The 12,268-nt window shown below is 41.2% G+C and overlaps 1 protein-coding gene across 1 annotated transcript in view; it reads left to right on the top strand.

Moving 5' to 3' along the window:
• Positions 1-12,268, top strand: part of SMARCAD1 (SWI/SNF-related, matrix-associated actin-dependent regulator of chromatin, subfamily a, containing DEAD/H box 1) — a 28,115-nt gene that overhangs the window by 1,772 nt on the left and 14,075 nt on the right. The window contains exons 2-10 of the mRNA XM_026041437.1: positions 2,463-2,637; positions 4,867-5,041; positions 6,452-6,515; positions 9,231-9,316; positions 9,536-9,601; positions 10,035-10,128; positions 10,750-10,838; positions 11,375-11,464; positions 11,815-11,899. Coding sequence (XP_025897222.1) covers positions 2,534-2,637; positions 4,867-5,041; positions 6,452-6,515; positions 9,231-9,316; positions 9,536-9,601; positions 10,035-10,128; positions 10,750-10,838; positions 11,375-11,464; positions 11,815-11,899 — 853 coding nt within the window. The 5' untranslated portion in view covers positions 2,463-2,533. The remainder of the gene's footprint in view (positions 1-2,462; positions 2,638-4,866; positions 5,042-6,451; positions 6,516-9,230; positions 9,317-9,535; positions 9,602-10,034; positions 10,129-10,749; positions 10,839-11,374; positions 11,465-11,814; positions 11,900-12,268) is intronic.

Raw genomic sequence — 12,268 nt, forward strand, 5'->3', positions numbered from 1 at the left:
ACACTTCATTTCTTGCAGATGCCGAAGGTTTGTAGGTGGTGACTTCATCRCGAGGGCTTTGGGACCTTCCCGCCCACACTCGCACCTCAGTACCCCAGTGGTTTCATTTAACCCATTTCAGCGAGTTCATTAAGCCTCTGTTTTAAAGAATCAGTATTTCCTGAGACTGAAGAAGCCAGCAGAAAATAAACACCCAGATTTTGGTCTGCAGGATATAAAGCACTTAAATGCAAAATGGTAAACTCTGTTTGATTAGCCTTAGATCCATGCCTGCCTTGTTTCCTAATCAGTTCCCTAATCGTTTTAATCAAATCAAGCTGGCAGTTACTTAGAAAAGTCCCATCTTGGTTTTATCCTACTTTCATCTTAAAAAAAATGATGGAGAGGTGAGTTGCTTATGATGCTGCYGTGTATTGGGTCTGTTGCTAAAGATGTAAGTCTAAATAGTGAGTTGGTTTGGTACAAGAGCCTGCTTATGTTAAGGTAAGTACAAGCAGTTGGCTCCAATTGCAAATTAACTTGTGTGAAGGTGGAAGCGCAGCAGAAGGCAAGCACAGAGGCCCAACAAAATATCCATAGGTGCCAGGTGAATAAAGGGGAGAGCAAATCGATTAACCAACTTATGCCTTTATTTTGTTTTTCTCTCTTTTTTTTTTTTTTTTTTAAACCTAGTCTCTTTAAGGAATCATATTGTGTTTGTAGAACTAATTTTAACCTTTACAGTCAGACTTCTTCCAAGAYGTCAGCTGCTTCATCAAGGTTTTGTAGAGATTTCTTTGCATTTCCGTTTTCTCTTATATCTCAATATATACATAAATCAATTCTGTATGCATTTAGAAGGGTTCTTCAGATGTGTTGTGCCATGCAACACATGAATAGTTTTTTAGTGGTCTTTTTTGTTTTCCTAGAGCAAACTTGGATTGTTGGGTTATTCTACACCCACGTATGTTGTTCTTAGCTCTTTTACAGTTACTTTGTGATTGCACATGGCATGGATAGATACCATACATTTTAAGTAGTGTGTAGTTGTAATAACTAGAAGAATTGGTCATTTTTATCTACTTCTGTTTGGATAGTCGGGTAGACTCACAGTCACCTTTTAGCCAGATTGTAGGAAGTGCTGAAAATGACTTGATTGCGGGGTAGGAATCAAGTAAGGGGACACTTATTAGATTGTATTGTATCTGAAAGAAAGATGGAAAATTTATCTGATTTTTCTCCATATTTTTCTGTAGAGATTAGAATAGCTTACCAACTAACACACACGTTTAGACTTTATTAGTCATAGAAAATGGTGCTGTGCCCAATGGTGAATAGTGAATGTGTCTTCATTTTAAAATCAGTTTTTTAACTTTTTTTTTTTTGAATTCTATGAAGAGCTTGCTGTGCTCGGGTAAGGAGATTATTCCTGTTTCCTTAGCTTAACGTGGAGCAGATCTGTATTCAGAAAGCAAGTTGTAAAACCACGTTGTGGCTGAAATTAAGTGATTGTATGTATAAATATTATATATATATATATATATGTAATGCTGCTATTGGTAGTTGATTTACTTGCTGTCCTCTCCCTACACTTCCAAAACATGACTAAGGATCCTTTGTTTTAGGTACAAGTTCTGTTTTCTTTGGGCATGTTGCATTTTAACGTAAATATATTTTTAATGTACATCTACCTTTGAGGTCGTGTCTTCCCTACCTTCCTGCACGGCTGCATAGATTTGGTCTCAGGTGCAGCTGACGTAGAGGGACATATTCATTATTCATTGCCAATTTAGGAACTATAGATGCATAGATCAGCTCCTTATGCTTTTGCTTGTCCAATAAGGCWGTGCAAAAGGGAGATGTTGGTATACGGCAGCGCGCACCCACACGAGTGGTTCTGCGGGTATCTTGAGGAGGAGTGTGTGATGGGCACGATGTCTCCAGGAGGATCTGTTCTGATTAGCTGCAGATTCTGAACATCCTGAAAGTACACAGAGTGTCTGTACATTAAATTTCCTTGTTAGGAACAACTTGGAGGTTAATGGGGAAAAGATGGTTGAATCCTTGGAATTCTGGGGGGGCTGCAGCTTCTCTGCTCTGGAAAGCTGCCTGTGGCCAGCACGTTGTAGATCAGGCACAGGAGTGTTTCTGTCCATGTTCTGATCAGCCTGGAAGTAGCTACCTGGAGGACTCTGGTTTATTATTTTTCCAAAAGTGTGATATGTTGGGAGAATTATTTGTCTAAAATATATTATCTCTTAAGTTTACGGTTTTATTTTGTGTAATAAGAGGCCTGAGGACTTTTTGCCCCTTTAAAGAATTCCAGATTGCAGGATCAGCGCCTGAGGATGAGCTTTGTGTCTGTAGTCTCTGTGCATCAGGAGGAAACCTTAGTTTTCTRGTGCTGTAAACACAACTGAATATTTGGAATTTTAAGTGATATTTTTCTCCTGTCTTGTCTCCCACTGAATTACCTTGGACAGAGAACTCCTGCATCCCAGAAACACCAGAAGATAAAAGGACRACAAAATTATCTTATTTCAAGAATCAAAGAATGCTGCATTTCTTAGACGTGTCTGCAGACAGTGAGGATGAGGAGCCCAACAACTTCAATGCTGCCAAAGAAAACCATGCTCCRCGGAATCACGTAATTGTAATGTAAGCTTTAAGCTTTTTTTTGTTAACGTTTATGCAAGCCAATATAACAATCCCTGATTGAAAAGAGATTCTGTTTTGTGGATTAAGTACTTGAGCTTCTGACTATCTGCCCCTAGGAAGCTCTATTGGATTTTCAGCAAAATTATTAGCTCTTAAGTGTCTTCCCCCTCAAAACCATGTTTTCAGAGAATAATCCCATGTTACTGAACAATGCCTGTCATGTTGCATGTTCATCATCACGTCCCCTCTGAAATGCTTTTGATGGCATGCCTTCAAAATACTAACTTCCAGTTTTAAAATATACTGGCTGTTTTTTTGGCTTGTTTTCTTTTTCCATGTGGACAGGAAGGCAATTGCTGCTTCAGTGTGTAGTACAAGAGTTCCCAAGCTGAACTGCTAGGGCTTCATTTTCAGAAATACTAGAATTAGGTCCATGATACTTTGCTTTTTAACTTATTGAAAAGGCTTTTTTTTTTTTTTTTCTAAGTGATTTGGAAACTTGTTATAGGAATTAATTGGGAACGAAGAGACTAGTAAGCAAGAGGAAGTTGCCTGGGTGCAAATTTTGTTGCCAGGAAGGATTAGTTTGACCAAACTACTCTGTGGTAAAGCTCTTTGGGAGAAGAGAGGCTTGGTCTCATTACATTTTTGGTCCTTGGGCAGAACATGAAGGTGCTAGAAATGCAAAAAWTGCTTTTCCCTGCTGTAATTATCTGAAATTCTTCAGTTTCTGTTTAATGCATCTTTCCTGCAGTTTTGACAGGACAGGAGGCAGATGGGTGCTAAAGAAACTCCCTGTGTTTGGAAGCAAGCTGTGAAAGTCACTCTGTCTTTCTCTCAATTCCTTCCATGCTAGATTTAGAGAGTTGGTGAGACTCGTTTCTCAGTTAAATGAGCATTTCTTYGTGTTTGGGAAAAATGGGGTTCTGTTGACAGGGTTGGATTGAGGATTTGTGCAGCTCTGGTTTTGTTGACAAGCAGCTGCGTGTTAATCCTGGATGGGGAAGGATTGAGCCACTTATAACTGTTACTATTTCAATTTCAACTAGTCCTTAAATGTGGTTTATAATGAAACTTTGTTGCCTTGTCCAGGCAAAAGGATTTGAAATAAACGAATTGAGTTTGAGCATGGCCTTTCACTGGGCTTCGTGGATGCTGGGTTCACCTTAAGATTCYCACAAGCTTCCTTGGTTAGTTTGAAGAGGAGTTTGGTTACTGCATTTGGAGGTTTCCTGTTGTTGATAGTCAAAGTAGTTGTGTGCTCTTTGAATAGGATGGGGGAAAAAAGCATTATTTGATGAAAAGTTGGCTCACCACTGTGCATATCTTCTAARTGAGAGGAATATTCCTGCTTTTCCAGAAATTGTATTGTGATTTGTCTGTTCTTGAAGAAGGATATGGCCAGGAAGACAGTTGTTTTCCTAGTCTTTTACTTAAAAGTGCATAGAGAGATGTGCAGGCAAGTCTGTCTGATGTTGATGGCCCTGTACAGTGGCAACGTCCATACAGCTGAATTGATTTTAGATGAGGAAAGTAAGTATGAGTAGGTATTTTACCTGGAAAAAAACCCTAAAAGTTGTATTTGTATCTTCTTATCCATTGGGCAGTTTAATATACTAGCAAGACTGATTGAGACAAAATAAGATGGTTGGTCTGAAAATGTATCTGAAATGGTGAAATGTGCTGAGCTGCTTATTGCTAACTTGACAAGTAGCACCTTGCAAGGGTAAGTGCCTATTGCCCATGTCTGTCCCTCCTTCCCTCTCCCCTTTGCACAGTAGAAATGTCCTCATTGCAAACGGAAGAGTAAGCTTAACAGGTTGTGCTCTGTTTTCTCCTGATTAGTASGTATCACGTTGGCTGCAAGCTGGTTCAATGCTATTGAACACATCTAACTGTTTTCTAAGGAAGGAAACTGTTTTTTTGTCTCTCCTCTCCCTTTTATGATACGTGAAGAGATCTTGAAAGTACTTCTTGAAAAGTGGARAGAATAACAGTTTTGGTGTTCAATTTAGGGTCATATAATATGTATTTCACTTCCTTCAATAATGTGTGGTACCTCTTGAGAATTTACAGTTCTTAATGAATCTTTAAGCTATTAACAGTTTAACAAAAAATTCCAGTTGTGCAGTGCTATTGACCCTTAGTTTGTACCTATAGTCTGTTAAGGTAAAGCATTCTTAAGAAGCAATAAAGTGTTAAATTTTTCCCTCTGCTCTTCTCTGGCAGCCCCCAGAAGTCTGAWGATGACCGGCTTGAAGATGAAATACCCAAACTGTCCTACAGAAATGGTGGGGATCGAGGGCTGGCCTTGCAGGAGGACCGAGAGGAAGACATCAGAGACGCAAAGCTGGAAATGCTGAAGGAACTTTTTCCCCAAAGAAGCGACCGGGAATTATTAGAAGTAATAATACTGTCTTCTTTTAATTGACTGGAACTGTTTTGTGGGGATTAGTGCTGTGCTTTTGGTGTTATTGGAGGGAAGAGCCATACCTCCTTGGTCTTTTAGGTGTACAGTACAAATTTACAGTGACATTCTGGTAACTAGTTATTGCACTAGAACTGCCTGTGCTACAGTTAGGGGGTTTCTCATAAGTTTATCTTTCAGTGTTGGTGTATAATTAGATTTGTGCCAGCTTGAGTTTTCCAAGCACTGGGCATTAAATCAACCAGATAAGTTTCCTAATAGCTGTATGGTCATTAAATACGTATGGAACTCARCAGGTGTTCCTGGCTGGGTGTTTTTCCCTTTATCTGGTGAAGCACTGGTACATGCTTTATACCTGGGGCTCAGGAAGAAAGAAGGGGCTGAAAATAGCTTTCTGGGGAATGTTTCACTTGGTAGATATAACACGAATAGCACCAGAGATACCCAGATTGTATGGGGTGCTCTTGACCATAGTGAACGTGTCTGAGGCACAGGCTTGTCGTAACAGTCCATTGTAGCCTTAAAAAGAGGCAGAAATGGCAGTTTCCTGGTGGGCCTGCTTGCAGTTTCAACTGCTGATGACGTTTGAACTGCTCAGTGACATCATTCGGTTGTGCTCCTGATTCCGGCCACGGCAACAGAGCCACAACATTCCGGAGGGTGGACGGAGGAGCGTTGAGCCAACCTGGGCGCTTCTGCTGGTGCGGGTTGTGGAGCGGCTCTTCTTGCTGAACTCCGGGCTTGGGATGTAGGGACTCTTCAAGAGAACCTGTAAGAAACGCTGTCCTGCTGCTTGTTGGGAAGGAGATGGTGTGTTTGTGGCGGGGTTGGAAGGTGTTGGTTGTAAACGTCATCGGCTGTGTGAGAGTCGGGGCTCCTAGTAGCTTCATTCTGTGTTTGTTGTTTGTAACTTTTAGGCGTTTTGCTCTGTGGCAGTTGACATGCTTAGAGTCACTTTCACAAAGCTTCCTGTTCACTTAACTTGCTGAAATGACCCACGTGGAGGTCATGGGTGGAGGAAGGCAGGAGGTAGGAGCGTGAGGAACATGGCCTCTGAGAGGCACTCGGCAGTCTCAGAGATGTGCTTGGAGGAAATCAACTGTGAGAATGTTATCAATGTATAGCAATATATTGAAAAACTTAGGAAACCGTGTTTTTTGATCTTTAGGTTATGTGCCTCACATAAAATAGTCTTAGGAGAAGACTATACCTTGCTTAAACCTGCACCATGTTTGTGAAGTAGAAGATTAGGAAAGTAAGATTTGTTTTAGAAAACATTTTCAGTAGTTCTGTGTTTTCTGTACTTCAGTTGTTTTGATTTATTGTGGCCTTCCTCTGTTCAGTGAAATCCAGCCCTTAGCAGTTGTCCTTGTTCTTTTCCTTCAGTTGATAGAGTCAGCCTACTCCATGGATGACCGAAGATCTGCTGTTTYGAAGTCCAGCGGTGACGGTATGTCTGTAAAAGCTTCAGGAGCTGTACCTGATTCAGTGAYGTCAACTTTGGGGTATTTAGCAAGTGCTAAAATGTACATTAACATCTGCCAGACCTTAGATGTTACATTAATGTGTGCCAGTACATAGAGCTTGTTTGGGATGTTACCCTGATAGCACSAAACAAGACTGCCACGTGTAAGCCCCGTGTAAGAGGTAAGTGTGGACAAGGGTCACTCTTGGTGTCCGCMCGAGTCCACGTTACTTTGTGTGATTCTTTCTTACTGATTTACTGTGTACAGTGGGCAACAAACCGATCCATTTTAATAGTTTCCATCTAATTGGAGTTGGAGTCAGTGATGCCGGTAACTGAAAAAGTTCCCAGTTATTTGTCGGGGAGGATGCTACTTTTGGGTGCCCCTCTTGCAAAATTCCTGCTTGGACAATGATCACTTCTGGAGGGTTTTGATTAAGCCATTTGAAGCAAAGATGCACCTTCAAACCTTCTTGCACTTTGCTTGGACTAAACCACTCTGATATCTAGTATGTGGGCTCTGCCTTTTGGCCGTTTTTGTGTTGATCTAGGAACACCATTTCATACCCTTTCAGTCTGAGCCTACATGAAAAGAATCTTCTTGGCAGGCAAATTCAGACTAATTCCAGTTGTAAAAGATTGAGTTAAGAGTAAACATGTCTGAAAATGATAGCATAAATCATCTTGTTCTGGACGCGTTTTTTAGACATGGAGACATATTGAACATCTGCCTCCTATTTCAGTGCCACAATTAGATGAAACACATGGATAATGTGCATTACTGGAAGAAACAAAGGTCTCCCAATACCTGCCTCACTTACTCTGGTTCCATATGTTGTTTTCTGCACGTCTTGAAAGCGCAGAAGTAGTACAGAGCTGCTTCTTGCTCTCAGCTGTATGTTCCCTCAGCACAGGAAGGAATAAGTGTGTGCAGCTTGCCAAGCACCTTGTTGAATTTCTAAGTGTACGACTTGAGAAATGCTTTTCTCACTTGTACTTGTGCTTGGTTTCAGAAGACCGCAGATTTATTTGAAATAACTCTCTGGCTAACCTGATGAGATTATAGTTGCCCCCTAGCATGTGTTAGGTTGCCTGTAAAGTTGTTCTTTTCTGCCTTTTTTTTTCCCTGTCGCTTCTGTGCTTGATGGTTGAGAGGGCAAGTACGAAGGTAGTAGTGCATACGTTTGAAGTGTGTGTGTGTGTGTGTGTGTGTGTGTGTGTATATATATATATATAAATGTATATATGGAATGGTTTTTGAGTAAAGATGCACTTACTGAATTTTCACAAGTGAAATTATTCTGGTCGTTTGATTTGGAAGTGAGCAGGCCTTTTTTAACTTGAGGGGTCAGCTGAGTTATGCCCTTGRTAAGTGATTGTCCTCTGCAGCCTGGGAGGGGTGATGGGCTGGAGATGCTGGTCTTGRAGGCTGAAACTCTGTGGGCAGCCTGGGTACCAACAAGGAGAACTTGTGGTACTGGTGGAATCATTGAGCCTGATGATTTTAAAGCAGTTTGGGCTGGAATAAAAGCATGTCCAGTTGGTAACTGCGCTTCAAGCAGCGACTGCTAATGTGGAGAAATAGCAGGAAGGGGCTCCTAACCCGCTGGTGGTGGCTTTTGGGAGCACCCCTGACGAGGCAGGTCGTAACGAACTCGTAAGATGATCGTCTTCAATAATCTGTGAGGCCCAAAGGCATTTGGAAAGTTCTGACTCATATGAACTATCCATAAATAATGAAGTTATCACTGAATATTTTGTTATGACTGACAGGCTTYATAAACATGGCTTCTTTTCAGGTACTTGAGTCTCATGTTGAAAGCTGCTTGTCTGGGAGCCTCTCTGGTGTGCACCTAAGCCAGAAATCAGTCATCACCATTTTCAGTTTTGCAGTAACGTGCAAACTCCAGCTCATTTGGTTTTGGTATTGACTAAACAGCTGCTTTCCAGAAGGAGTCAAGTGAAAAATATCTTGCATTTGGAAAGCCACTGCTGTTTAAGAGAGCCGGACGAGCTCCTCGATGCAGCTTAGGAGCTCTGTGTCTCCTGACTTTCTTGTGTCTGGCTCCGGTGTGTCCCCAAGTWGCACGTTAGAGACGCAGTGTTTCTGGTCTCAGAAATTACCTGGTTGACAAAGCTCATTTTCCACCAGAAAGCTGCACACCTTAGAGCTTTTACTTTTCCATCTCACTCCCCTAAAAACAGGGGAAGGTTTCTAGGATGGAATAACAAGGGGGTTAGTAAGCAAGAAAGGGCTGCAAGAAGCCAAACCTCGTGCCAAATGTTGAGTTGGTCTTTTGGAGTCTGGCCAGCTGACTTGGTAATGGCCACGATGGTTACCTCTTAAGAGGGATGCTTGTGTGGAGCTCAGGTGAGCTGCATCTCTCAATGCTGATTTTGTTTGTGGGTTGTTAGTGGGCTGCTGCAGGGTTGTGTCCCCTCCCGAAATACTGAGACTGAGTTGTTAAAAGGCAAATATGTTTTAAAAAAGCTCCTTTAGTTAAATCTGGAGAAGAATAATTGTTCTACTGTCTCTGCCAGTGAGCAGGCACTGAAAATGTCTCTTAAAATGTACCACCTTGTGGTACCTTTAGAAACAGCAGCTTCTGTAGCACTCAAGTGAGTGATCCTACCATTTTGAGGTGAACTTAATGACAGTAATGTCCCTTTCTTTTCTGTTTGTTGTTTTTTTCTAAGCAGTCTCTCGTAAGAGGAAATCAAAATGTTTTCACACAAATGGTGACGGCAAGGATAAACAAGCTGCAAAAAAGCAAAAAGCTGCTGCTGTAAGTATTGTGTTGTGTTGTTTTGTCTTGGTTTTTTTTTTTTTTTTTTCTGTCCTGACTTCAGTATGCACTATTAGAAAATCATGTTCTGGCAAGTCCTGCCATTTGCATGAGGTTTTAGCTTTTGTTAGTTAGAGCAGTGTTTCTGTGTCTAGGCTTTCATTTCCTAGTAAAACTAAATTTTGTCTTTTTATGACTTTTTCTCCACTCCAAACCTAGAATGTTTCCACATCCGCAGAGCTTGTAAAGAAGCTGAAGGAAATTTTCCCTGAATTGACCAAAGAGGTGAGTTCTCACAACTCATGAGGACAAACTTGATTTTGACCTTGTCAGAAAGTGGTAGTTGTGCAGAGGATGGTTTCAGTAGGACCAGCCCTAGCAGCACATGCAGCAAGAACTCAGGGTCTCCAGGGTTAGTGCTTGGGAAATGCAGTTCGCTTTGAACTGAGCCTTGCAGATGAATGCAAGGAAGGCTACACAGAGCTCCTTGTTCTAGTTTGTGGTCCTGTGGCAAGCCTGGCACTGTCCAATTCGGTGATGTGTTATAAAAATGTGGGGGGGGAAAAAAACTCAGATGTAGTCAGTCACTTTATGCTGTGGATAAACAAAAGAATTCTCATCTTGATTTTTTCTGAAGCACCTGACCTACAAAGTGTAATTTCTTACTCTATTATGTGTGTACGGAAACAAATACGTTTTTTTTTTTTTTTTTTCCCAGGAGCTGCGAATTGTTCTGGAGGAGCACCACTGTGTGTTTCGTGAAGTTCTGGAGTCTCTCACAGAAGAACAAGTCTTCTCAGAAGAACAAGCGAGTAAAGACAGACTTATTGTCCATTTTATCCCAAGACAAAAGGGTTTTCCAGAATAAATTTTTTGGATGTCCAGCAATGCCAGTCCTGAAAGTACTGTGCTTAGAGACCTGTGATGCTTACTTTATATCATCAGGGTTTTATAAATGTATGCTTGCTCAGTTGGAAATGCCTAGTTCCTTCAGGATACATGCTGCTTGCCTTAGGCAAACAGCTACCTAACATAGGGCTACGAAAAGCAGAGCCTCATGCTGAATTCTGAGTTTGTATTTTGGAATTGTCCTGAGTTCTGCCAGCTGCCTTGGTAATGACTATGATGGTTACCTCCTGGGAGGGATGGTTGTGTGGAGCTCAGGTGTTTTGTGGAATTATGCCCAGGGTTGTCTCAATACTGGCTTTGTTTGTAGGTTGGTGGGCTGCCTCACAGTTTTGTCCCCCCACAAAAACCTGAGAGCACTTGATTGTTAAAAAAGAGAAATAGTCTGAAAATTTCTCTTAAAATGTACCTTCTTGTGCCGTTATCCAAAAACTGGCTTCTGTAGTACTGATGTGACTCATCCGACCATTTTGGGGAGAACTTAGTAACTTCCACTGCCTCTTTTCTGCTTTTGTTTCTTTTTAAAGCTACCTCTCGCAAAAGGAAGCTGGAACTTTCTCCCACCTCTTCTGATGACGAGGATGAGCAGGTCCCAAAAAAGCGTAAAGCTACTTCAGTAAGTATTGTGGGTTGTGACGGTTTGTTTTGTGCCCTGACTTGAGTGTATTTACAGTGGCATATGGGAGGTTAGATGGAGAACAACAAATGTCTTTGTGTTGTGCTGATATGTAAGCAAACGTTGCTCAAAATGACAATAAAATAACTGATTGCACTGTCCATTTGAATCGGCTGTGAAATAGAAGTAAAACATAAATCATCCCAAATTGCCACCAAATTAGTTTTAGTTTGAAGAAAGAAATCTTCGGAAGGAGCTGCCATATATGTGAATTTTGGCATGCAGTTTCCACACTGTATGGGCCTTTCAGGCAATGAATGCCACTATGCCAGTAAGTAGAGATCGAGTCTAATTTTGAGCATGGTTTTAGTGTGAGGAATCATTCCTACCCCTTTGATTTGTCTTAAGTGCTTTTGCTATTTAGAGCTGCTGCTAAAAGGTAAGCAATACTGGACTGGGTGTTTATTTCTATGCTTGTAATTCATAGTAAAACTAACTAGTAGTTATGTCTTTTTTTTTAATTCTTTTAAACATAGTGGGATGCACCCAAAGCCCCCAGGGCATGGCAGAAGAAAGAAATTCTCGTGAAGAAGCTGAAGAAAGCTTTCCCTGAATTGGCAAGGAAGGTGAGCTCTCGACTCCTGAGGATAGATGCAACTTTGACAAGGTCAAAACCTCGGCCGAAGTTTGTAGTTGTGCTGAGGATGGTTTCATTAGGACCACATGTAGTCGGTCACTTTAGCCTTAAGAGATTCTCAAAATATCATGTTCTCTGCTAATAGAGAGAATCTCCTTGTGTTGCTAATCCCCATGCTCCCTGCTCCCAGCAAGAGGAGAAGTTGGCAGTCTTTTAATACTGTTCCTTCAGTATTGGACCTACAGTCTGAGCTACAAAGTGCATTTCTTATTCTCTATTATATGTCTACGGAGAAACAAATGTGGTTTTTTATCGTTGTTGTTTTATTTTGCCTCCCAGGAGCTGAGAAGTGTGCTGCAGGAGCACAACTGGGACTTCCGTGAAGCTCTCGAGTCCCTCAGAGTATTCTCAGAAGACCAAGACAGTAAAGACAAACTTATGCTCCATTTTAACCCCAAATAAATGAATTTTCCAGAATATGTATTTTTTGATATTCAGGGATGACTGTGGTGATCATGGAAAATAGTCCTTAGGGGAAGGCAGAAGAGGGAAACCATCTCGTTTTCAATTGTAGTGTCTTCCTTTCCTTGCCTCTAATCCCCTTTGGGAGTAGAGATGGATATTTTTCCTGTACTGAAGATTGATTAACATGAAAAGTGGTACTTCTATGGCAAGATATGCTTATATATATACATATATATATATATATACACACTGCAACGTGCTGAATTTGGGAGAGCTACTCTCTTTTTGATTGGTTAAAAATAAAGGCTAGTTTTTCTAACTTGAGTAA

This window comes from Nothoprocta perdicaria, unplaced genomic scaffold (assembly GCF_003342845.1).
Source record: "Nothoprocta perdicaria isolate Ctin4 unplaced genomic scaffold, notPer1 scaffold_285, whole genome shotgun sequence".
In the NCBI taxonomy this organism is placed as follows: domain Eukaryota; kingdom Metazoa; phylum Chordata; class Aves; order Tinamiformes; family Tinamidae; genus Nothoprocta; species Nothoprocta perdicaria.